This window comes from Corvus brachyrhynchos, unplaced genomic scaffold, assembly GCF_000691975.1.
Source record: "Corvus brachyrhynchos isolate BGI_N302 unplaced genomic scaffold, ASM69197v1 scaffold542, whole genome shotgun sequence".
Taxonomy (NCBI): domain Eukaryota; kingdom Metazoa; phylum Chordata; class Aves; order Passeriformes; family Corvidae; genus Corvus; species Corvus brachyrhynchos.
In genome coordinates, this window is record NW_008236766.1 from 1,440,557 (window position 1) to 1,467,478 (window position 26,922).

A 26,922-nucleotide genomic window follows, 5' to 3' on the forward strand; every position below is an offset into this window, starting at 1 on the left:
AAATTTGATGGAAGCTGAGGAGAAAGCAGAAGAGAGTGATTAAAGTGGAGGCAAGGGAAGAGATTTGAGTTTGATGAAAACCAACTGGTTTTGAAAAAGCAAAGCAAATTAAAAAATGTTAGGAGAGTAGATTTGGAGGATGGATGATCCACCAACAGCAAGGTGATGCTGTTGTGTATGTATGCATTATTGAAATGATTATCAGAGAGCAGCTGAAGTTGGAAGGACTTTCAGAAGTTGTGGTTCAGCCCTGATCAAGGCAGGTCTCATTTGCCCAGATAGCCCTGGGCAATGTCAAGTTGTTTTGAACCTCTGCAAGGCTGGAAAGTCCATACCCTGTTTCGGCAATTTGTTCCTGTATTTGACTACTCTTACCAAGTAACACTGTAGCATCATTATCTCTGATAGATTGACTCTCTTCTGTGCAACACAGGCCAGCTCTACATCTTTCCTACATCTCTCCAGCCCTGTCTGGCTAGTCAGTGTTCTCCACTGGGGAGAAAGAGGAGAGCCTGGAAGGGAGCAGCACATCCACTTCTGGCTGAGGGTTCTCCTCCCTGCACAGCAGAGTGACAGAGCAAAGCTGCTGTGTCCCTGAAGAGTGAGTGAAAGCTGGGGAGTGGTGTTTGGGAGCATCCCAGTGCTCCAGCCTCTTGTGGGGGATGTACTTCCAAGGTGGGCCTGAACATGAACTGTTGACACAGAGGCAGGAAGGGGATAGACAGTGGTGTGAGGGCGGCATGGACCAGCAGCAAGGGAAGACTTGGGGACTTGTTGCAGAAGGAGTTGGTGTGGGCATGGAAGTATTTTAGGTTATTCTGACAAGAAGGATGGGATTATATTTGGGAAGAGGCATGTCCTAGCAGTGTGGTACCATGATAGGACTGAAGAAGAAACTTGGTACTTCATGGGAAAGGGATGGAGCTGGGGATAAGGAACTTAGTGGAAGGACAGAGGATTGAGAAAAGGGTATATTGGAAGTGACCATTGAAAGGAGCTAGAATTGGGAGAAACACAGACTGCATTGCTGTTGAGTTCTTGTGTGAGACTGTATGATTGTCCAGATCCTCTGGAACAGAGGAAAGTCGTAGGCATTGTTCTGTGTGCAGCAGTTCCCTTTGGTTCTTTTACAGTGTGTGAGTTGATAGTCAGCCATGCTACAGTAACAAACACTGTGAAACAATTTAAACAAATACTATTACTCCTCACCCCTTTAATTTATCTGGCATTAGGTTTCTTTTTCTTCTGAAGTAGCTACTCACCCTTTAAGAAATTAGTTCTGCTCAGACTGTCAGAACTCTGCAGCTGCCTGCATTGGCTGCATTCTCACTGCTGCCCAGAGGTGAGAGAAGAGCCATGAGTTCTGGAGAAAGGCAGATGATATTAAAGGTGCTAGGGATTCTTAAAAGATACTTTGTCTAAGAGAGGGAATATTCTCTTAAACAAGTAGACCGGAGCTGAAAGGCCTTTGAGGTGCAGAGTCTGCTGGAATTGTTTCACTCTATAGTTCTAGTCAACACCAGTGGTTGTGAAGCCTTTCTTCTCTGCTGCGTGCAGTGGTGTAGCTGTTTTGCAGCCTGCATCCATGAGGTGTCCTAAAAACTGAGTGCATGGAAAACGCTGGCAATAGAGACCTCTGTTAGCAGTTCAGAGGATAGCCAGCCTCTGGGTACCACTAGCATATAATACCAGAATTAGTTAATGTAACTTGCTACAAGCTGGCAGTGTCTCCGGAAAAGCAGCCCTTGCAGACTGGTTGGGATGAAACTCCTTTTGCTGCTAGTTTGTTTTTTTTTAAACTGCAACAGTTTTCTGATCTTATTTGCTTCATAGTACATGGATACTGGGCTGCTTTGCTTCCGTGCCTGCTTAGGCTGACTCTGTAGCTACAGCATGTTGATTTTTGGTTTGTGAGCGAAGTGCTTCCTAAGGAATAGTTTTCTGCCTATTTTGAGATGGGGGGATGATAAATGCTCTGATAGATTGACTCTCTTCTGTGCAACACAGGCCAGCTCTACATCTTTCCTACATCTCTCCAGCCCTGTCTGGCTAGTCAGTGTTCTCCACGAGAAAGAGGAGAGCCTGGAAGGGAGCAGCACATCCACTTCTGGCTGAGGGTTCTCCTCCCTGCACAGCAGAGTGACAGAGCAAAGCTGCTGTGTCCCTGAAGAGTGAGTGAAAGCTGGGGAGTGGTGTTTGGGAGCATCCCAGTGCTCCAGCCTCTTGTGGGGGATGTACTTCCAAGGTGGGCCTGAACATGAACTGTTGACACAGAGGCAGGAAGGGGATAGACAGTGGTGTGAGGGCGGCATGGACCAGCAGCAAGGGAAGACTTGGGGACTTGTTGCAGAAGGAGTTGGTGTGGGCATGGAAGTATTTTAGATTATTCTGACAAGAAGGATGGGATTATATTTGGGAAGAGGCATGTCCTAGCAGTGTGGTACCATGATAGGACTGAAGAAGAAACTTGGTACTTCATGGGAAAGGGATGGAGCTGGGGATAAGGAACTTAGTGGAAGGACAGAGGATTGAGAAAAGGGTATATTGGAAGTGACCATTGAAAGGAGCTAGAATTGGGAGAAACACAGACTGCATTGCTGTTGAGTTCTTGTGTGAGACTGTATGATTGTCCAGATCCTCTGGAACAGAGGAAAGTCGTAGGCATTGTTCTGTGTGCAGCAGTTCCCTTTGGTTCTTTTACAGTGTGTGAGTTGATAGTCAGCCATGCTACAGTAACAAACACTGTGAAACAATTTAAACAAATACTATTACTCCTCACCCCTTTAATTTATCTGGCATTAGGTTTCTTTTTCTTCTGAAGTAGCTACTCACCCTTTAAGAAATTAGTTCTGCTCAGACTGTCAGAACTCTGCAGCTGCCTGCATTGGCTGCATTCTCACTGCTGCCCAGAGGTGAGAGAAGAGCCATGAGTTCTGGAGAAAGGCAGATGATATTAAAGGTGCTAGGGATTCTTAAAAGATACTTTGTCTAAGAGAGGGAATATTCTCTTAAACAAGTAGACCGGAGCTGAAAGGCCTTTGAGGTGCAGAGTCTGCTGGAATTGTTTCACTCTATAGTTCTAGTCAACACCAGTGGTTGTGAAGCCTTTCTTCTCTGCTGCGTGCAGTGGTGTAGCTGTTTTGCAGCCTGCATCCATGAGGTGTCCTAAAAACTGAGTGCATGGAAAACGCTGGCAATAGAGACCTCTGTTAGCAGTTCAGAGGATAGCCAGCCTCTGGGTACCACTAGCATATAATACCAGAATTAGTTAATGTAACTTGCTACAAGCTGGCAGTGTCTCCGGAAAAGCAGCCCTTGCAGACTGGTTGGGATGAAACTCCTTTTGCTGCTAGTTTGTTTTTTTTTAAACTGCAACAGTTTTCTGATCTTATTTGCTTCATAGTACATGGATACTGGGCTGCTTTGCTTCCGTGCCTGCTTAGGCTGACTCTGTAGCTACAGCATGTTGATTTTTGGTTTGTGAGCGAAGTGCTTCCTAAGGAATAGTTTTCTGCCTATTTTGAGATGGGGGGATGATAAATGAGTAGTAGGAAAAGAAGTTACTTTACCAAACTCACAATCATGGACATGATAGAGGAAGACATTGAGCTCAGGATCTTTTATATCCTCATCAATTCCTTGTCTCTTAGATTATAGTATCCAAAACACTTTCCTATTTTATTTTCTTCAGAAACATCTATATAAATGCAATTTAGTCTGGATGGCCTCTCTTTTTCTTGTGTGTCACATCTCTTTTAGGGGCCTCATTTTCTGTAAAAGCTTATTTTCCTGAAAAGGATGTTGGGAAGAATTATCCATCTTTTCTTGGATGTTAAAAAAATCCCTCACACCCATTTTGAAGTACATTTTGGGTTCCGTCTTAATTGTATCTTCTTTTTGATGCCAAAGTTGTTCAAGGTTCACATTCCTTATTGAAAGCCAGTATTTTAATCTCCTTAATGTTCCAGATAGAAATTATGGAGGATTTTAATCTTGGAAGCCACATTTCTTACACAATTATGCACTGATTATTAGTAATGTTTTTTTCTTGTATGATTTTCAGTATAACATGCGAAAAATCTTTAACCTTCCCAAAGGTACCTTTTCTTTCCCTTTCCTTTATATACTGACTGGAAACAAGAAACTTAGCCTGCACCTCTAGGAAATAGTCTGGCTCACTATATACTTGGATGTATTTGGAAAATACTGTTTGGGTGTAATTTTCAACTACTAAATTACGGTGGCAAACTTTTTAAATACTGTAGGCACACTGGAGTACCTACATGGTCTAATTTTGTGCTCCTATTCCTTAGTTTTGACAGAAGCACAATTTTCTCAGTGGTCTTTGAGACTGTTGATGAATTGCTTATTCGCGAGCAGATTTCTGGATTGTAGAGGTAAAAAGAGTTAAATGTATTTATAAAAGTAACCATAAGTAAATTAAACCCCCATGATTATTCTTCTCAGCCTTGAATTATAAACCAGCAGGGCACAGAACAACATTAGGATTAAAAGCTGTGATGTGATCCCCCATATTAAAACATGCCTGGGTAAAAATGTGAGTAGCCAGAGGGGTGGCTCTGTCTCGTTCTGTGAGATACAGCAGTCACTCCCTAATCACTGTCCTCTTGTCTAATTAACAAATTTTATAATAGGATACTTCATTATTTTAAAGGACAGATTGTTTTGGTTGGTTGTTTTTTTGTTTAAACAGAAACCTCTCTGGAAAATCTAGGGAAATAGTTGAATTGTTCAGTTAGACTTTCCCAGTGTGTCATTGTTTTTAAATCTCTTACTGGCACTGGAGAGATCTTTAATTTATACAGAGAAAGCCCTGCTGTTGTCATGGGTGACTATGGGTGAATTGTCAGCTTTATTTCAATGCTGGGGACAAGCAGGTATCATTACCTATACTGTCACTACCACCGTTATTCTTTGTACATTGGTTAAATAATTTATATGTAACTGAAATTTAAATGTGGTTGATGCACTTTAATTTAGTAACTGCTACCTGAAGTTGCTAACATCTGAGTTAATTGAGGTAGTAATACTTACCTATTTCAGATAACTTTATTCCTTTAAAGTATTTTCCAGATAAGTCAATCATTCTTTGCATCTATTCTATGCAAAACATAACATAAAATATTTGTAGCAGCTGTATAAAAATCGCATTAAACTGGGATTACCTAGTTCTGGGTGTGTATTTCAATTTTCTGTTTTTTGAATACTTTCTTTCTAGGTAGACGATGTTATTAGCTCAGATAAATCGAGACTCTCAGGGAATGACGGAATTTTCTGGAGGAGGAATGGAGGCCCAGCACGTGACTCTGTGTCTAACAGAAGCTGTAGCTGTGCAAGGTGAACCTTCAGGTTAAAATACCTCTATGTTATTATGTCTTTTCTCTTTGAAACTCATATAAAACACTAAAATTCATGTCATGTATTCTGAATTAAAAGTCCAACAGAAAACAGTTAACTGAGATTGATTAAATTCACTGATTTAATTCTGGATGGAAATTATCTTTTAATTAAGATTATAGAAGTGTAAATGTGCCAAAAATATATGAAATATAAAATCTGACTTTATTCTCTGTATAGTCTTACCGTTTTATACTTTGTAAATTCAGTTTATATCTAAGTATGTATTAAACAAATTGAGTTTTAAAATAGATTAATGAATTGAAATTGGCTTAAACTGTGTTTCCTGAAAGCTTTGTTAGATTTTACATGATTACAAACCCTTTCCTAAATCTGCATTTTAATTTAAATAGTTTTGTGTGTATTAACAACAGGTAGTGTTGTACGAAACAAATTTATCAATACAGGTGTGTGTCATTATTTCAGTGTTGGCTCTGATGATTTAATTCATAGTTCTCCTAAAACCTCAGCTTTGTAGTTATTTATTCAGTGACGTATTTTTTTTAGTTAAGGAAACTAACATTGTAGCTGTCATGTTTACAGAGCAAAATCTTGAACATATGACTCTAGTATGTGTCCCAGGCTCAAAAACCAGAAAGCAAGTAAGAGCTACTTGCTCTTACTATTTGTCAAACCAATATACTTTGAGGGGATGTAATAATTTATGGAGGTGTTTAGGTTGAGATTTCTAGGGTTTCATGCTGGTTATAGTGAAGGTGAACTTTTTTCCCTGCTAGATGGTGACAACTTGGAAAACATGGAAGGTGTAAGTTTGCAAGCAGTTACCCTGGCTGATGGCTCCACTGCTTACATACAGCACAACTCTAAAGGTGGGCAAAGGACTGCAAACTGATGGCTACTGAAGTGGTATTCCCCTTTCTAACCCTCTCTTTGCATTGTAAAGTCAGGCAAAATCTGTACAATATTTCTGAAGTTCCAATTCCATTTGGAAATTACAGTAATACTATAACATAAATATTTTTTTTTGCTACTAATAAGATGCAAAAATGAAATTCAGAACTTAAGTAAAATGAAAGTGATCTTTATGGTTCCAATCCAGATATCAATGTTCTGCCTAACAGATAGGACAGCAGACCTTTTCTGGTTTTTTAATCCCGTAATTTTAAAAGCTCTGTACAGTCACACTGTGCTTTCTATTTACCAAACATTATTTCTTGTTGACATTTCATTTATATGTTAATCAACAAAGTATCAACTGTGTGTTAAACTCTGATGTGTTACACAATTAGAATTCTTTAAAATATTCTGTATATTTCAGATGGTAAACTGATGGATGGCCAAGTGATTCAATTAGAAGATGGTTCTGCTGCTTATGTTCAACATGTACCTATGACTAAAAGCAGTGAGTGCAATAATAAAGAAATGTGTCATAAAATAATGTATTACTTACAAGTATTGATATTAAGTAATTAACAGTCATGATAACAGCTTGATTTCTTATTTTAGTGGAAATAGTTATGAAGAGATCTTAGGTATTTTGTAATCCAATGTGTTTAGTATTTAATCTTTCCATCTGATGGATTCTTTGAACTCTTGCTGAAGTGCTGTAATTCTTCCTCCTGAGCAGGGGACAGCCTGCGTCTGGAAGATGGAACTACAGCATTTATTCATCACACCTCAAAAGGTAACTGTTTTGTCAAGTGGGATTTATTACATCAGTGTTCAACAGAACTTCAGAAATGTAAAATAGGATATCTCTGAAAACTATCATCTTTCTTAGTGAGATTCCCAGTGTGGATTACTTCTTGCTTTAACTTTGTGAGATCTGAAAATTATTGAAATGAGACTGGTTCAGTTTCTTACTTGCACCTCATGTAACAGTTTTAAGTGTAATCAAACCCAGTGCATTTCACTGTTTTTTTTAGCCCAGGATCCCATTAAAGTGAGTATATACCTTTAGGTAGTAGGGCAGAAAATGTGACAGCCAACAGTTAAGAATGCAATTGTATCCCAAATGATAACTTACATTTCTGCAGAAGATGATTACACTAGTCTTGGAAATAGTACCACTTCTCTAAAAAAAGTGATCAAGTATATGTTTTAAGTCTGTTTAAACTAGTGTGACAATTACATTTTACAACTGACAATAGTAAGAGGAAAGAACGTAATATAGAATATTTTGTTAAAAGTCTTTTTATATTTTGTGTTTCTTTTGCATCTTTGCATGATTCTCTTCTTAAAATGTGAGAATTATGAATTCTAAAATCTGAAGTAAGGGTATCAGTAGATCTCTTATATTATTTTCATTTTATTATGAGTGGATTTGAAATGGAAAGCATATTTGTGTTCCTGATTTCCTTTGTCTATAAAGCTAGATCCATATAAATTTTTTTGTACTTTTATAAGTGTAGAAATAGAAGTATGGGAGGTGTTGTCTTGAAAACAAATTCCTGTGTTATTCATAGTATTATTTTAAGTGGTTATATTTCTCATGTATTTCATATGTATGTATGACTTCAGGAGACACTTCCTGGAGAGCAGTAGTTTCTCGTGTAGCACACTGCTGCTCCTTTCAGAATCCTAACACTTTGCAATATCATTCCTCAGACAGTTATGACCAGAGTGCACTGCAAGCTGTGCAGCTGGAGGATGGAACCACTGCCTACATCCACCACACGGTGCAGATGCCCCAGTCAGACACCATTTTAGCCATCCAGGCTGATGGCACAGTGGCAGGTCTGCACACAGGAGATGCTGCCATCGACCCAGACACCATCAGTGCTTTGGAGCAATATGCAGCCAAGGTACTCTGCAAGGCATTTTCTCTGTCCATCATGTTATACTGTACAGCACAACATAGCTGGCAGCACAAGCCAATTGTCATCTAAGAAATAAAATTACAACTGAGAGACTCTCAGGCTCCTAGAAGAGAGAACACCAAATTGTCATGACAGTGCTTCACTGCCATGAGCAGCTCTGGTGTATAAAGAGGAGAAAAGATTGAACACTGAACTGGAGTCAGATTTAGAAAGGAATCTAGACAGCTAAATAATAATCTTCTCTATACTACAGCATTGCAAAGGAGTCTCTTGAAAGGACACTGTTTGGAAAGAAGGACAAAGTTAAATTATTCTTGTTCAGGCACTATTGCTGGATTAATTTTTTTCCTGAATGGGAAGAGTATGGCCTGGTGTACTGAGCAAGGACAACACATAGGATGAAGTGTAGAAAAGACAAATAATTACTGAGTTCAGAAAAAACCTTCTTTGGTCCATATTCTCAGTAGTAAAAATGCAGTCTGATGCACAAAATTCATGTTGTTTGCTTTACTGGACTTCTGTAAGGCATGATGCAAGTATGGTAATGGGTGATGCAACTTCCATGACTCCATAGTTAAGCAGTGTCCCACTTGCTGGATAATTGCCATCAGTGCTCGTAATGCTCTTGAAAAAGAGCAGAATAAATTTTAAAGTCTGTCCTCTTCATGTCAATGAGAGTTGTCAAAATTTGGGAGAAGGCCAGTTAGGATAATTAAATAGCTTATTCACTATTCTTTTCATTATGCTTCTGTCTGTTGGAATTCAGATATTTTAAGGCAACCAGTCAAATCGTGTTGTGATGCTATGGATTAGCATTTCATAAATAAAAAGTAATTCAGCATTAGTTGAGCTGTAATCACAAGATTTCACACATTCCACAGATCCTTTTTCATTTAGATTAAATCAGCCATAACTTTGCCCTTCTTAACCAGCAGCTATATTAATCATAATTTCTGAGAAGTTTCTGTTTTGAGAAGGTGAAGAAGAAACAGAAGAAATGCAAATAGATTTGCATTTTCATCCTATTTAACTCAATATGTGTTCTTTAATTCTGTAATGTGAATTTGTTTTCTGTAGTGCTCTTGTGTGTTTGTTTAGGAAAAATTCTATTTTCCTTAAGCTTTCATCTCAGAACCTTATTCTGAATGGTACTGCTGGAATCTTTAGGGAAAGTCAGTGGAAGTGAGTTTCCAAGTGCTACACCTGATTTATGTACAAAACTAAATAATAGCTTAGTGGTCAGAACCCTGGATCTCTCTTAAAAGGAGAAGTGGGTTTGTGATTCTTCTCCATGTCCGTGCACGCTTCACAGTGAGGCAAGGTGTACTCTTCATAGCAGCTGGTGTTACAGACACTTTGAAAAAGGTACTGAAGAAATTAAATACACCTGATAAGTATACGATAGGATTTTATAAAATTATAAGTAGCCCAAAGAAGAGTAGTGACTTGTCATTGGCTGCACCAGTTTCAGAACTCGTAAGCATCAGGTGAAACTCTCAGGTGATGAGCTCAAGAAGAACAAAGAAGGCTTTTTCAAACAGCTCAAAGTTAAGCACTGCTTGTAGGATATTGTGGATACTAATATGTCCTTGGATTCAAGGAGTAATTAGATAAATTCATGGAAGAAAAATGTGTCCATGGCTGTTAGGTAGAAACATGTGACTTCTGGTTCAGGAAGTTCATAAACCACAAATTGCTTGGAGGTTGGCAGAATATTATGGGGAATGCATCACTACATGCTTGGCCTGTTTGTTTAGTGTTCTCCAGCATCTGCTACTGGCTGCTGTTGGAAATGAAATGGTGCAGTAGTATGGTCTTTAGTTTGACTCAATGTAGGTGTTCTTGTGTTTTTATTTGAAGGCAGACTAAATCTTTCTTTAGCATAAAAGAGAGTATTTTAGGAGGAGCTCAAAGATCCGCCCTGGAATCCTTCCAGAATTCTTACAATACTGCAAAAGAGAAGTTTAAATAGTTGGGTGTCTTTTTTTGTTTGGTTTTTTTTAGGTTATCTTTTCGAAACTTAAAGGGCGAAGAAAAAAAAAAATGCATTTGGAAAGTGGTAGCTCTTCTTTGTTTCCCTGTCCTATGGAACAGGCAGGAACAGACAGATCAGTGGGGTGCCCAAGATCAGTGTAGAATATAAGGGAGTTCATACAAAGAGATCCAAGCAGACTACTCAGAAGCTCATGGAAGTGGTGGAACACGTACATTTTTCATTGTCCCTCACTTCTCCTTCAGGCATAGAACCACCTTCCCACAGCATGCAAAGCACATGCAGACTTAACTAGAGTCCTCTAATTTTGGGCTGAGTCAATGCCACCAAAGCAACCAAGGGAAAATGGTCATTGCTCCCAGTGAAGTCAGAAGATGGGTGATCGAATTGTGAAGAGGTTACAGCATGTACTTTCCTTCCATAAGCTGTTTTCTTGTGCCATCACAGCTGCTGGCAAAGTACAGTAACTGGGATTTGTGCATGTCTCAACATATGCACATACATTCTGTTTGGATCATTTGTTTCTAATAGTTGATCAAGTTCTAATTTCATGTCAGCAGTTCTTTTCTCAACCAACAACAGGAAGTTCAGGATAAAGTAATTCAAGTCTCCTTTCTGTGCAGGTTCTCTCCTCTCCCTTTAAAAATTCTGAGGGAGAAGGGCCCAAAATGGCTATTGTTTTCCTTTGAAAAAACACCCCAAAATTACCTGCTTTCTGACTCTTTTCAATCTTTTTGTAATGTACATTTGCCTCTGCTTGGGAACTTTCCTCATTACTGTTCTAACTCATAGTTCCCAAAAGTATATTGCTCATAATTGTCTGATTTAGAGAAAAGTCTGAAAACTCTTGTGGGATGAGTCTCCAAGCAAACCGCTGGGGGCTGATGCTTTGGGCAAGATACTTTACACAAGCACCAATGTTCTCAGGAGCCTGCTGTGGCCTCCTGCCAAACTGTTTTAGAGAGGAAGAGAATCACTTAGACTAGGCTTAGGTGCATCAGTCTCAGCCTTGAATATAATGGATGCAGAGAGTATTGTGAATGCCTGTGCTTAATACAGAGACAATTAAGGAATGGGAAACTATGCAAAGTATACTTTCATTTTTTATACAGTGACCACTAACATCCTGTTCTTTGCTTCATGTGAGAGAGTTTGGGGTGGTTTTTTTGAACAGGGTAATTACATTTTTATTTAAATAAAATTTTCACATTAACATCTAACAGTCTTTCAAATATTTTTTTATGAGCTCCTTGGAAACAGCAATGCCTTCCTCCTACTGGAGACTGTTCTTAAAAACAAACCTATGTAGTAATACCCAAGTCCTTGCTTAGTTGTAATTTGACTAGTTCAAATTGACATGTAACACATTGTCTTAGGTATTTTGATTCGAAAAGCAGTTGTGCTGTTTGAAACAAGTACATTCTGCTTAACAAGGAGTGAGAGAGATATCTTTATTATGAAAGATGTAAATGTTTGGGGTTTTTTTTGTCAGAACTCAGTATTGTTAAATTCATTGATTTATTGTAATACTTCTGTCAGTCTATTAATTTAACATATTTAGTTCTTGCTGTCTTTCCTACCCTGTTATAAAACAACTTTGCTATGCTCACTTTGCCTGTTCTGTAATGCAAGTGCTACAAGTGGTGATTTTTATGTAAGCTCATGTACTAGAGGGTAACCATGTTCCAAGAGGGCGCTAGAGAGCTATAAAATAACAAACCCCCAGAACTGTCTGTAACTCTCCGTTTCTCCGATGAATAAAAATAACCTGTAAATGTTTTTCCCATTTCAACTTTGTTTTTCAGGTGTCTATTGATGGAAATGACAGTGTTAGTAGCACAGGAATGATAGGTGAAAATGAACAAGATAAAAAAATGCAGGTAAGTGCCAAATACAAAATAATTAAATATATTTATTTCTTTTGTCTTTTCTGCCCAGCAAGGTGCATGATAGGGAGCCCCGTAGCCATGAACTAGGGTCTGCTTCTACCCTTCAGAAGTTATAGATTTCAAACTATACAGGTAGATTATATTATCTCACTCTGTACAAGATCCTGTCACAAGATTTTTGAAAGATCTTCTAATACTTACTGTTTTCTATGGGGCGTTTCCTGTTAAAAGGTAATTTAAAATTACGTTGGCTTTCTAAGATTTTTCAAGCTGACCTGAGTATTTCATCAATAAGAGTGTAAGTATTCCAGAAGTTCTTTTCCAGAGAAGAAACTGATTTTTGACAGTACTTAAAAAGGATGCTGTCTCAATTAATAAATTTCTTCTAGGAGAGACCATTCCAGGCATATGTCTGGAACTGTTCTCCTTCTGATGACTTATTTTGATTCCACTTGCCCTTTTAGGCTCCCTGACTTTCATAGCAGGTTTTATTAGGAATTGGTAGATAAGTGTTGCTCCTAGAGAATGCTTAAAGAACAGAAAAATACTTCCATTTCTTTTTCAGGATCCATGTTGTTAGTATATAGTAGTGTAAAAATCTTTCCATGGGGAAAGATTAATGTAAAAGTTCAAAGGGTAATGGAAAATACAGGTGCAACTTACTAAGTCTCAAGCTTTCTTTCCTGGGATCCATAAAATTATGTAAGGAGAATGGTATTTGACACTATAAGGTATTTTATTAAAGGTAAAGACAAAGAAAAACATATTCTGCGCTTCAAATACACGACAAAATTAATACTAAAACCTCCATATCCTCACACGTTCAGATGACAAAATCAAAAATGGAAAAGTCATCGCACTGAGAATCGGGCTTCTCTGGGCAAACCTTTTCTCCTTTTTCCTTAATTTAAGAAATAATGAAGTAGACAAAGAGGAAGAATATCTTCCAAGATCAAAATACATTATCTGTGAAAGGAGTAATTATAGACTCACCTATGACAGCTCAAATTTTCTATTCTTAATCTTTAACAAGTTAGGTCCCACAATATTTAAAGCTGCAGACTCTTCACTTTTGCCTGTGTGGCATGACTGTGGAAGGAGAGAATAGCTAATACATTCATTATTTACTGTATTGGACTATATTTCAGAAAATGAAATTAAGAAATTCAGAGGATTTGCACACTTGTAGGTTAGAATAGGAAAACTCCAATGAAAGGCAAAGTTGAAGAAAGAGTAAGATAAAAATCTTTGTTGGTTTTACCTGAAGTAAGAGCCTATTAAGCAAAATTACCTGTTACCAGTATCCACCTAAATATTGATTTTGGCCTCAGCCCCAAAGGCAAACTGAATGTGGAGGTGATTTTATCTTATACATATATGGCAACATATGTGCCATATGGAAATGCGCCAATCTTACGAGCATTATATGTTCCAAACAAAACAAGATCTGATATTTCAAAAAGGTAGTGAGGCTTAGTCTCAAATTCTGACCTTTGTAAGGTGACTACAGTTGGCCTTCAGTTGAAGGGGCCCAAAGCTATCAATTATGTATGAAAATATAAATCATTCTTATATCTTGATTTAAATAGATACCTGCTTGTAACTCATTCTGTATTAATAGATAATATATAAATCTCATATTTAGATGTAGAATTAAATAGGTTTATATTTATAACCTTTTTAAGTACACAGGTAACAGAACAGATGTCACACTGCTAAGCAGCCACTCAGACTTGCATGTGGTTAGTTAGGTGTTTCAGCAAAGAAAAAAAGCATAAAACCTCTTTGTGATTTCTGCATAGGAAAACAAAAGACTCTGTGTGCCCAAATGGATATCTCGCTATTTCCTTTCAAACCTGTCATACCCATCTGTTCATAATAACACTTTGGTTATATGATTCTGCTTTTATGTGTGCAATAGAAAAATCTGATCCAAGATCTTTGTTTTTCTCCCGTGTTACCTCTCTGGACTCGGGATGCGTTTGTGATCTTTTAAAAATAGGGGGGTTTAATCCTATTTATTTATTCTATTTAAAAGTATTTGAAGTGCACTGTTCCTCACAGTTTCACATTATTATAAAGGTGCTTTATTCCCCCCCCCACCCCCCCTTTTTGTATCCATCTTAATATTGGTAAGATTGTTGCTGGTTATTTCCTTGCAGGTATCAGCACATTACAGACCTGTTTTCATTTTCTTTTAAACTTTGGCATACTTGAGCTTTATAGCAGAACTTAGCAAGTATATACATATTGTTACATGCTGGAACAACAAAGAAATAGTAGTAGGTTTACTGATAGAAAAAAAAAATTAGTGCTTCAATGCAGGTCTCAACCAAGCGTATTCTTCATGATCCTTAATGTATTGAAGTGACTCCTGTGATTCATGCTGTCATAGGCTAAACAATAGGATCAGTAATGGGTTTCTTGATCCAGGAGGTTGTTTTCCTCTGCGGTTCCAGAGAAGATTTTCTGAAGTGATGGAGTTGAATGTTTCAGCTGATTAAGAATTTCATATTGAACTTTGCTCCTTTAGTCGTAAGAACAGCGTGAAGGTAATAGGTTATCCTATCCTCTCTGAAGAATCTGTAGGAAAAGTATTCCCCATCAAATTTCTGATCTATCTGAATAAGGAAATAAAGGTCTGTGTGCTGTTGCAAGGCTACAGTCTCATTGGTTATGAGGCAGATGTGGTGGGAGAGCTCAGATACTGTGGTGATGGATCCAGGCTCTTTAAACGGGCCAGGTGGGGAGGGAGAGGAGCAGGAGCTGCCCTTCCTGTGGGAACAGCAGGACTGTATAGGGCTTTGGGATGGGAGATGGCTCAGACCAGCATGGGTGCTGTGGTGGTGGCTGTCTGCCACAGGGCGCATAGTCGGGAGGAAGATGAGGCCTTCTTCAGACAACTTGGAGAAGCCTCATGTTCACAGGCCCACATCCTCATGGGGAATTTTAATATCCTTGGTATCTGCCAGAAGGGCATCACAACAGGGCACGTGAGGAGCGTTCAGGAGTTCAGGGTGGCAACTGGCAATCTAGAGCAGCTGGCACGGTGAGACGCTTTGCAGGGCCTCAGTTGCCAAGAAGTATTAGTTGAGAATGTGAACACTGGGAGCAGACTTCAGGAGTCTCCATCCTTAGAGATATTCAGAACCCATTTGGATATGGCTGTGACAGTTTGGGATAAAATTGGATCCGTAAGAAAAAGGGAGGTGGTTTAAAAGGACAGACCTTTTAAAAGAGTATTGATTGCTTTGCATACAATTGTATCAAAGTGCTTATTTGGGCTTCTGCCTCTGTGTTCGGTCTGTATGAATGTCTCTTGCACGTCAGGGTATGAAGGAGCCTTTACAAGGGGTTTCAGCTGCCTCCTGAAGCTGTGCTGTATATTTTCCTGTTGTCATGCCAAAAGGAGAGTAGAACCTAGCTCATGCTGCTCCAATTAGCTTGATGAAAATACACGCATGGCAGATCAAGTACAAAATGCTTTCCTTCATTTTCAAAAAGTGCTCATTCTAAGGACATTTAATTATTGTTTGGCCTTTCCATTAACTTATCTTTGAAGGTGGTCTGATTTATGACTAATCTCCCTTAGGAACAGATATAGCACTTGAGATGTAATCTAAGACTTGTCTACTAATTTGGTCATTTTACCACTGTGCTTTTGAATTATTTGCCTTTGCTATTTGGCTAATTAATGCAAGCTTTTAAATTTGCTAGGTACAAGTAAATATGTTTCACAGTTTCCATCACGAGAATTTGATTTTCAGTTCTTTAGTTTATTTATTGAGGACTCAGAAATATATGGCATAGCAAAGACAAACAAAAGAAACCTGTCAGAGTCAGCTCTGGCTTGATAGCAAAATAATGCTCTAAATATCAAGCTCTTAGTTGATAGCAAAATAAACTTCTCTGATTCATTTTGGTTGTTGGTTTTTTTTCAGTGTGTGGTTTGGTTGGGGTTTTTAAATTTTTTTTTTTCTCTTTCACTTAAGATTGTCTTGCAAGGAAATGGAACAAGAGTGACTGCAAAATCTCAACAGACTGGAGAGAAAGCCTTTCGCTGTGATTATGATGGCTGTGGAAAACTGTACACAACAGCTCACCATCTTAAGGTGATGAGATGTAAAATGTGCATTTCTACTTTGTAGATAGGATTTTTTTGGAAAGATGATGTGGTTAAAAGTAATAAAAATTGAGAAAGCCAGTTGCAATGGGGCTGTTCTGCCAAATGTTTATTGGATTGATTTTACAGTGATTGGTGGTGCTCAGCTGAGTTTTCTTAGTGTTCTGGTTAGATGCAGGTGTGGGATCACATTAAGCTGCTATATTGGCAGCATGTTGAGCTTGCTTCCACCAGCAGTGTCACAGAAATTCTGGAATCCAGCATTCGCTTTACGAACTTTACATGTATGCATGATGTGCAAAAATTCCAGTTTTTGAAATATTTCACTATCATAGTACAAAGCGAGACTCTTCAAAACTAATATTCAAAGTGAAAAGCTGGAGCATCTTTTCTTCACAGATGTCAGCTTCTTAATTCTCTTCCTTTTTTTAAATTAAGGAATTACTGAAATGGTAAATGGTGTAGGGATGCTCACATTCCAGCTGAGGCTGAGACAATCCCTTGCTGATGAGGTAACCTCCTCCCCGTGCTGCTTTGTCTCTGACTAAGTACAGGAGTCAGTGAGGGGTTGGCTTTATGAGTCACTTGCTAAAATGATGTCCTTGCTGTAGAGGTTTCATGCAATATAAAAGCATCATTGGAAGCATTCAGTGGAGTCAGAAATCAGAGAGTGGGCTCTGAGGCATATTTTCCTACTGTCTTTAATGTAGTGCATGATGGCAAATCTGCATGTATTTACAGAAGTGTTTTGTGCAAAACGGACTGCCAGATCAGGTTAGACCTTGGAAAGAGACATCTTTAGTTTTAGGGAAACATTGTTGCCATATTTCATTATTCATCACTGATATAAACAGATACTTGAATACAAATCTTAGTCAGATAAATAAAATATGTTGACTTTAAGAATGAACTGTTTCTGTGCTGAAGTAACCAGATACAACATCTCATTAAGTCACTGTATTGGATGTCACCAGGTACATGAAAGGTCTCACACAGGAGACAGACCATATCAATGTGAACATCCTGGATGTGGCAAAGCCTTTGCAACAGGTAATTTTTTGCAGACTAGCTCCTCCTGCTTGTTGGTGTTTGTGTGTGAATAAAGTGAGTTTTTAGTATTGCCTTTTTTAACTGCTAAGTAGGTTGGGAGAACTGGGAAAAGAAAGTAATCTCTTCAGCTAGTGTAGCATGTAGAAAGGACAGAGGATTTAACTCTTACTGAAGGGGGAACAAGGTGAAACACTCAACACTTATCTTACTCTTCACCTGTCATCTACAGTCAAACTGAATGTTAAAAATTAGGCCTTTCTTACCATTAAACTAATAGTGAAAGTTAAATGAGGTGATAACAGCAGGCTGAACTTGTAGGCTAGAGGCAGATTCCTGATCTTCTGGTCTAAATTTGAAAGGAACTTTGATAGAAGAGGCTGGTTTAAGTGTTCTTTATTGAATTTGTATCAGAGTGACTTCTGTCATGAAGTGAACTCTCCATTTGTACAGATTACTCTGCTCATAATTATGCTCTCCCTGATGTTGAATTTGATTGTGTAAAATGCAATTATGAGGAATGAAACATGGAATAAGTGGAAGAGCAAAACTTGTTTCAAATCTTATTCTTTCACTTTGAATGTAAATTAGTATAATGCTTAGAAAAGTTGGGCTCTGTTTTTTTAGATAAGGTATTTTTAAAATAACTTCATCTGATCTAATACATTTAATACAATTGCTTTGAAGAGAAATGAGCAAAAGAAATGCTGATGCAAAAGTCAAAAGGGAAACAACCACACTTTTAAAGGGCTGCACCTGAGTTTGTAAAGGGATTTCAAAACTATGTAATGAAATAGTCTCTTCCTTTGCAACAAACTGGTGTATGGCTTTAAACAGCTGTTTGTTTATAAATACTATATTTTTGGTCAGAGCTATTGTATCACTGTAGTTCAACAGTCTTTGCCTTGGACAAAGTTCACTTTCAAGTACTGAATACTCTTTGATTTAAATGTTAAGAACTCTCCTGGGCTGGATCATGAGACTGAGTTTAGATGTAAAAGTGAATTAGTGCTCAGCTTGGTTCACGTGCTTCATGCTTATAAAAGCATCAAGAATAGGAATTTCAGCTGTTTTGGGGAGAACACTCTGAAATTAAAGCAGATGCTATTTTCTTACAGACTTTTTGTAGAAACGTGTACATCACTTGTGGGTACAAGTGAAATTCAGGTTCATTTTCTAAAACTGCAGTTTCAGGCTTCTTTAGTCATAATCCTTTCAGAGAGGTGCTGAAAGGAAAATCTTGGTTAAATGCTCATTGCAAAATAATTTTCTAAAACGACAGTTTCAGGCTTCTTTAGTCATTATCCTTTCAGAGAGGTGCTGAAAGGAACATCTTGGTTAAATGTTCATTGCAAAATAATTTATAGAGGGCCTGATCCAATGTTCACTTCAGACTGGTGGAGTTTTTGATGATGATGAGTTCCTAAAAGTGATCTTAAAGAGAGTAAGTGTCTGTGACTGCTCATCTGATTTTACTGCTGACTTCATTAGTGGTATTGCTTTTCCTATGAGCAAATAATTAAATGTCATTTTGATGACAGTAGTGGGAAGAAGTAAAAACTAGGTGGAATGCACAGCATATGGCTTCCTCAGAAGGCAGAATAAATATTTGTCCAAATTGTAATAATTGCAGTTTATCCTTCTGAAGGGAAGGAGAAGCATTATGGAAGTGTATTTTTTTCAAAAATAAAGAATGAAAGAATTTCCAAACTGTTATCCAAAGTTCTGCTGCTCTGTAGGGTAGAATGAAGAGCTTGTGAAGAATGAAAGAGTAAATTTTACTCATCAACATTCCTGATTGGAATGGCAAGCACAGCTTTTGCTGGTGATGGTTTATGAGTATCCTTACTTTGTGCTTATGCTGTGGTAACATCCTTTCTGATCTCCAGGGTATGGGTTAAAAAGTCACGTGCGAACACACACTGGTGAAAAGCCTTATCGGTGCACAGAAGAGAACTGCACCAAATCCTTCAAGACTTCAGGAGACCTGCAGAAACACATTCGGACCCACACAGGTACTAGCAGCACGCATTACTATTTGCTAATTCACTTAGGTGGATTTTTAGTTTTTTCTCTTTCCTCATTCTGTGACTTTATACTTAAAAAATCAGCCTGTGTATATTCTCTTTCTGAAGCCCAGTGAGCTCAGCAGCATTTCAGCATGGTAAGCATTTACTGCAAATCCAGCATGCTTTTCTTGGAAAAAGTGCTTAAGCATTCACACTGCTATTGCAAATGCACTAACTTTTAGCAGTGCCTTACTGACATTGTCACTGAGTCACTCACTGCCTTTTACAGTTTCATCTGCAGCCGTAACAGAACAAGGAACTTTTCCTCAATCACCTCTGTCTTGCCTTTCAGAAATGGCTTCAGTGTTCCTCAGTTTTGGTGCTTTAATATAACTTGCATGCCAGCTTCATGAAGGTTTACTTTCTGAGCTTGTTATCCTGATTTCCCATCTCTTCTTCCAGCAAAAACAAAAATATCGTAGAAAACCAACTGTTACTGAAACTTGCACAGACACAAAAAATAAAACCTTACATTTTGTCTAAAAACATTAAATTGAGAGCCAAGCCACAAATTTTAGACAGCACACACTACACTCTGCAAAACTCTGTGGGTGTACACACGTGTAAACAAGTTTGCACAATGTCTCCTTTGTGCCTGTGATCTTAAAAAAAAAAATAAAGAAAAACAATCCTTAAATGTAGGAAGAACAATGTATCACTTGCTAAACTATTCCATTAAATATATTTATGTCTCTTCTAGAACACTGACAAATTTTTCCAGTAAACTGTCTGAATTTTAGTGAGGCAAGAAGAAAAAGTAAAAGAAATAGGGGTTTTGATTTTTTTCAAATTAAAAATAATTTGGGGGGGTGGGATGTAAATACAGGCAATAAAAATTGTAAAAACTCAGGATTACATTAAGATATTTCTGCTTTTTTTGGACTTCCATAGAGCAAGACAATCTGTTGGGATTAGTGCTATCTTGATTATTAAACATCAGGATGAACACGTATCATCTCAGCTCTAGAAAAGAACAGTTGATATGCACTGCATCCAGTACAGACTATGAACTGAAAGGTTTCTGTAGTATGGACTACTTCATTAGCTGTGGACTGTTTTCTTTACTTCTTTATGGCCACAGAAGTTGTGTGGTAATTTAGTCTCTCTCTATTTAGCAGCTGAGACAAAAGACTTGAGCCAGCGCTATGTAACCTACCCACCTGAACAATATCAGTAATAGAATCATAATCTCCCAGCAGTCCAGGGGCCAGACGTGTCTTATTTTAGATTTATGAGTGTTTTCAGGAAGCTAAAGAATGAGGAGAAAATTGCAGCAACTCCTTTGTGCAGGTGGAGGGAGCAGTATGCGCTCATGCCTTGTGCAAGCTGCAGCAGTGCACCCGGTGGAGGCAGGTCTGGGCTCTCCCACTCTCTCTCCTGGCTCAGAAACCTTTCCATTCCTTTAGTAGGTACATCAGGGTCAGCACTTTCTTCATTTTCTGCCTATTTTAACCAAAAGTGGCTTTCCCCCCTCTCTTTGAGTAGAGTCAAGTCTCACTTTCAGTGCCATCAAATGCTTGCCTCGGGTTTCTCCCTGACTTCCCCAGGCACTCAACTTTGGCATCAGAAAAGCTGCTGTGGAGGGTACCTCGTGCTGCAGTGGGGCAGAGCTTCAAGGCTTTGCATTTCTAGTGTTGGAATTCTCTGTCACCTGGAAACAGGTCGCTTTGCTAGGAAGTTCATTCGAATTTGAAAAGGCCCCTTCAGGGACCGGTCGGGTGACATTCCTGCGGGCATTGTTTAAGAGCGATCTGTTGTGGTTTCTGGTGCAGGGTCTGTTGTTGGGTGGGGTTGGCTCTGCAACTCTGCTGCTTTCAGACGCGTTTGGGGTCCTGGCTGAAGCAAGGATTAGGGGAGCCATGGTAACACAACACTGAGGCGTGTACGGGGAATGCACACTGCCTTGGCAGGAAGCTGGAAAACCTTCCCAAAACAGCTGTCCGATGGAGTGAATAGTAGTTTCCTCTGCCAAGGAGCGAACTGCTTAGGAGTTTCGTGGTATTACTGTCTATCAGGACTTGTTCTTTTATTTTTAAGTACCTATTGTTGTATCCGTAGTGGTGTTCTGCTCTCTCTTGCTCTCAGATTCTGCTCTTTGGTAAGCAGCACAGTGCAGTGCAATGTACTTGGCTCTAGAAGTGGCAAATTACACCAGGACAGCCTGTCAGTGGCTCGAATTTCTCCAAATTTAACCCCCTTTGCTCTCCTTCTCTGTGTGCTTTGATAGATCTGAAAGGTCAGGGTTATTGGAGTATTATTGGTTGGCCTTTTCTACTATTCACAGTGAAATGGTTTGGTGCAGTGATGTTAATTATTGCACTTAAACTTATATTACACAAAGAGATTTAATCTAAAATTTGTATTTGTGATTTGCTTCGGTTTGGGGGTTTGAAACTTGAGTTTCATGGCTGCTTCTCTTTAGAAAGTTTGTTCTTTTTTAAGGTTAAGTGCTTTCTATAACAAGTTTTACTAATCCATGTTTATCCTGGTTATATGTTAAATCATGAAGGTATTTTTTTCATTTTAAGAATTAACAATTGTCAAATGTCAATGGTATGATACACTTGGTTTGGATAATATATGTATTAGTTGGGGGGGTTGTTAAATAGTTGTTAGATTATGGGCAGTGCGGCAGCTAATCCAAGCAACTGAATCTGTTCTATACATGTTAAAGTCCTAATCTAAATGCTTGATAATTTAGCTTACAGACTGTATGGTTTTCCTGAATTTTGCTAGTTTTGGCTAAACTAGAACACTCCACAGTGGCATGTTCATGGTATTTCTGACTGAGGATCTTAAAGATAGAATTAGGTAGATTTAGGTTCCTACATTCCAGTCTAAGTGTAATTTAGGATTTTCATTCTTTTATAACTTTTGTGTGTGTACCTTTTCTTGTCTTTTTTTTTCAGGTGAAAGGCCTTTCAAGTGTCCCTTTGAAGGATGTGGCAGGTCATTCACAACATCTAATATTAGAAAGGTTCACATCAGGACACATACAGGCGAAAGGCCTTACTACTGTACAGAGCCAGGATGTGGGAGAGCTTTTGCCAGTGCAACTAATTATAAGAATCATGTGAGAATACACACAGGTATATGAGTGATTTATTGTATTTTGAGGTGGAATCTGCTTGGGAGAGGCTGTGTCATTCTCCTTGTGAACAATGTTTTGGTGTGTTGTAATTGGGTATAGTCATGTTATATGACTTGGCTTGGTACTTCTGTTTGGGCCTCTTCTCCCCTCAGCTGAGGATACTTAAGTAGTTAGATTTCCCACCTTGCTGTCAAGGCAGAAGAATTTTGGTTTGGATACAAAGTCTTTTAAACTGGACATTGGGCTGAATCCTTATTATGATTGTGGGGCTTGCCTCCCTTGTGAGCTGTTTCTTAAATAAATACCAGTAAAGGACAAGTCTGAGCTTAACTTTGGCTCACTTCTATGAGTCACCCTTTCATCCCAGCTGTATTTTCCTTGCTGCTGGAACTGTGGTCAAAATTTCCTTTTTTATAGACTGGATGTGAAAATACTTATCCAACTTGATTTTCAGGGTTAGTGAGCACAAATAATAAGCACAAATTTGAAGATTCTAAAATCTAAAAGCCAGTGATAGCCATATCAGCTTGGTAGCATTATCTATTTTATAGAAAAACAGATAAACTTCATAGAGGGGCATTTTGTATCTCAGTTTATATTTTTAGTTTACATGGTAATTTGGACACTTGTTTCATTGATTTTAAAATGAAAGGTGCTTCTAGATGAAACTATAATTGTCTATACACATGCTTCCTGTGGATTTCCTCAGAGCTTTAAAGACTCAAAAATGATACTAGCTAATCAACATGTCAGATCATCAAGGAAAACTATGGGGCTTCCAGTAATAAAGAACAAAATTCTCAGTACAACGACAAACTGAAATTGCAGCTTTCAGCCGGTACCATTCTGCCTTCATCAGAAGGATATTTTAGATGGAGTGGTAGGGAGGAAAATGGGCCCAACTTGTACTGGCAGTAGCTCTTAAAAAAAGACAGTTAGAGGTTGCATTGATAAACTTTGTGAGGTTGAGCTTCTCTGCTGCCTTTGAAGTCAAAGGATGGTAATGAAGGTTTGTCCCTAAATATCATTTGCTGGCAGTTTTTCCTGTGCATCCTGAATCAAGTTCTCTTTATTCCTTTTGTTTTCCCGTGCAGGGGAGAAGCCTTATGTCTGTACAGTTCCTGGCTGTGATAAACGTTTCACAGAGTATTCCAGTTTATACAAACATCATGTTGTACATACTCATTCCAAACCATACAACTGCAATCACTGCGGGAAGACCTACAAGCAGATCTCTACCCTTGCTATGCACAAACGGACAGCACACAACGACACAGAGCCCATTGAGGAAGAACAAGAGGCTTTCTTTGAGCCACCTCCAGGTTAGAATTGCAGCCTTTGAGTCTCTTGTTGTTAAAAAAAAAAATGGGCTGGATGGTATTTTTCTGGGAGATTTTGATAGCCAAGGAAATTAAAGCATAGATAAAAAGCTAAAGTACTTAATAAAGATATCTTAATTTCTCTGTAAGACTTCTTAGGGTGGTAGGCAACTTGAGAACAGAAATTACAGGAGTAATTGGCCAGATAATAAACTCATTTATAGCACTCACAGGGTTAAGGAAGAAATTTGAGTTTCAGTCTCAGCAAACCTGCTAAAAATATGAATGTGGGGAAGGGACCAGAGGGAATCTAAGCCCATTACAACCTGCTGGATTTTTATTCGGGATTTTTCAAAGAATGTATATATAACACCATGGCTGGTGACAATCTTTTGTGTGGGAGTAAAGGCTCTTGCCTTGAGAAAAAACATCTGGTTTTGCAGCACAGTGATATGGGCTGGATTTGCTGTGGCTTAGAGCAGTTTCTGTAAACTGTCCTGGAGGCAGAGATGAAAAGGAGCTGCTGTGGTGCAGTACTCCTCAGAGTATACTGTTCATGGTGTCATGAGTATTGAATCCTGTGAATATATGGATCAGACTGAAGGAAATACTGTAATAGGACAAACACCACTTGTCAAATTGTGATTTTTAGATGTTCCTGAAGATCAGAAATATCCACACAAACTGTTTTGGTTAGAAAAGTTGTTTTGCTACACGTTTGTGGGAAACTGCACTGAATGCCTCAAGCGGACTTGCTATATCCTTATTCCTTCCTTTAAAGGAATGATAAGATTCATTTGCTGAGGTTAAACATTTATCAAGATAATGAACTTACTTATATCTTCACACAAAGGCATTGCTGTGTTCTTCCGTATGTTTGTTAATTAATAACTTTCTAAAAAAAATTTCCAGTTGTGTTTGTATGGAGTCCCTTGCATGGAGAGGTTAACATTTAATGAATAAATTAGAAATGTTTGTCACATTTTAGTATTTGCTTATAAACTAAAAGTGTAGCTTCTTTATATGTAGTATTTATGTGTCTTTAAACTCATTGCTAGAAGATTATGCCTCGTGTTCCCAAAATAGGATTTTCTGACTTGCTTCTGGTATCTTTCCTTCTTTTATTTTTCTCATCTTTCCACTGAATTTTTTTGTTGGAGTGTTTAAAACCTTCAAACTAGACTGGGACTTAATCCTTGTAATTTGGTCTCCTGGGAGCATTTAGAGTATGTAAAATATCCTCTTGCCTTCTTTCTATCAAACAGGTCAAGGTGAAGACGTGCTCAAAGGCTCCCAGATCACCTACGTGACAGGTGTAGAGGGAGAAGATGTCATTTCTGCCCAGGTCGCTACAGTTACTCAGTCAGGATTAGGCCAACAAGTAGCACTAATATCCCAGGATGGCACCCAACACGTAAGTAACCAGTGCTCAAGGGCTGACAAAACCATGCTGAGAATTGAGGCACAGGTTTGCAGATTCTCCATTGGCTCTCTGAAATCACTTAGGAGTCTTGATAAATGTGGGTTTCTTAAGGAAAGAAGCTTCTTTGGAGTTGCATCAGGATATGTTTAGGGTTGTGCCTCCTGTGGAATGCCTGAGTGAAACCACATATTTTGACACATGTAGCTGTATTAATACAAAGTTAGAAGCTTGGGCTCTCCATGTTCTCTTTGTCTCTCTGCAAAGGGCTGTTTTAACAACTGTTATATATACAGCCTGTTTCTGAGGTTTCTCACAATTCCCAGATTATGCTGTTAATATCTGACGGGCATATTCATTGTCTTGTCTGCACACACTTTGGGGGGCTGAGGGTGGGAAGTCTTTTCAGTCCAGGTGCTTCCTTTACAAGCAGTTTGGCTGGTAGTGTGCAGTTCTTACCATTTCTAACATAAACTAAATGATAAGGAATGCTTTGATACTATTTTCCACTTGAACATTACTATGGCTGTCTTTTTTTTTAAGGTTTTTCATGGATACATATTTTTAAGGATTTTATATGAAATTTCTTTAGAAGGGGATTTCAGTACAACTGTCTTGATTCACTATGGCAATATATTGAAGGCTTATGGGAAAAAGTTTCTATCTTAACTGGCAGGACAGCTGAAATACCAGAAACATATGAAAGATATATTCTGAATTCAGACTGAAATGAAATATCCAAGGGGCCTGCTATATTGGCAGCTCTGGATATTGCAGGAATACTAAGTAACTGGTATTTTTACCCTCTAAAGTGAAGGCCTGCAGAAGCCTTGACATAGAATTCTTACATTTAAATTATCTTTCAGCTTGACTTCAGTTGTGGGATTTATTACCTTGTAAATCAGACATCAAATTGTATATCTGATGCCCTAATACATTTATACTGGAGACATCAGTAATTTATATCATTAATTTGTTATGGATTGTTTATTTGTGGTTTAAATTCTAAGCCCTCATAGGCCTGTTTACTATTTCCATCAAGATCAAAGTATGTTGGGTGGTACGCCTTGAATCCCACTGACCTCTGTGTAAGACACATGCATAGATAATCTGTTATGCTGTTATTTGGGATGCACTCTGACTAACATGGAGTTGTAGACTCTGGGATTGGGTATGCAACCTCTTTCTTACTACTGAGAGCCATATTCTTTTCTGTAGACAGATAAGTGTATCTGAAAGGTCATGAACTGTTAGAGCCCAGCCAGTGAGGCACATGGACCAAGGGCTCTGACATGAGCAGCAATCAAACCCTTCTTTGCCTCAGGAGCTGCTCTGTGTTGCAGGTGAACATATCCCAGGCAGACATGCAGGCCATCGGCAATACCATCACCATGGTGACACAAGATGGCACCACCATCACAGTCCCTGCCCACGACGCCGTCATCTCCTCTGCGGGAACACATTCCGTGGCCATGGTCACTGCAGAGGGCACCGAGGGACAGCAGGTGAGACACTGTCCTGCACACCTGTGTCACGGCCCTTTAGGAGCGGGTATCAAACGGCCACCTGAGCCATCACACTTCTGTCATTGATGGAGATTTATCTCAGCAAAGCATTTTCCAGCACCTGGCCAACACATTCCCCTCATAAGTGCCTGATGTGTTCTAGTCCAGTGCTATACATCAGCAGATGGCAGAATGTTTTAAAAACAACTGAGCACCAAAAAAAATTTCTGAGGTACCAGTCCAATAATTTCATTTAGGTGTATGTAAA

At 38.7% G+C, this 26,922-nt stretch overlaps 1 protein-coding gene across 5 annotated transcripts in view; it reads left to right on the top strand.

Moving 5' to 3' along the window:
* Positions 1–26,922, top strand: part of ZNF143 (zinc finger protein 143) — a 39,322-nt gene that overhangs the window by 7,976 nt on the left and 4,424 nt on the right. For 2 of the 5 annotated variants that reach the window (XM_017727374.1, XM_017727372.1), the window contains exons 1-14: positions 4,294–4,397; positions 5,240–5,370; positions 6,156–6,248; positions 6,698–6,781; positions 7,007–7,063; positions 7,987–8,183; positions 11,997–12,071; positions 16,073–16,192; positions 17,178–17,253; positions 19,140–19,265; positions 22,229–22,408; positions 23,505–23,732; positions 24,995–25,143; positions 26,493–26,654. In XM_017727374.1, coding sequence (XP_017582863.1) covers positions 5,247–5,370; positions 6,156–6,248; positions 6,698–6,781; positions 7,007–7,063; positions 7,987–8,183; positions 11,997–12,071; positions 16,073–16,192; positions 17,178–17,253; positions 19,140–19,265; positions 22,229–22,408; positions 23,505–23,732; positions 24,995–25,143; positions 26,493–26,654 — 1,671 coding nt within the window. In that variant the 5' untranslated portion in view covers positions 4,294–4,397; positions 5,240–5,246. Of the gene's footprint in view, positions 1–4,293; positions 4,398–5,239; positions 5,371–6,155; positions 6,249–6,697; positions 6,782–7,006; positions 7,064–7,986; positions 8,184–11,996; positions 12,072–16,072; positions 16,193–17,177; positions 17,254–19,139; positions 19,266–22,228; positions 22,409–23,504; positions 23,733–24,994; positions 25,144–26,492; positions 26,655–26,922 lie in introns of those variants that run through there. The other 3 variants (XM_017727375.1, XM_008644874.2, XM_017727373.1) reach the window with 3 other exon arrangements.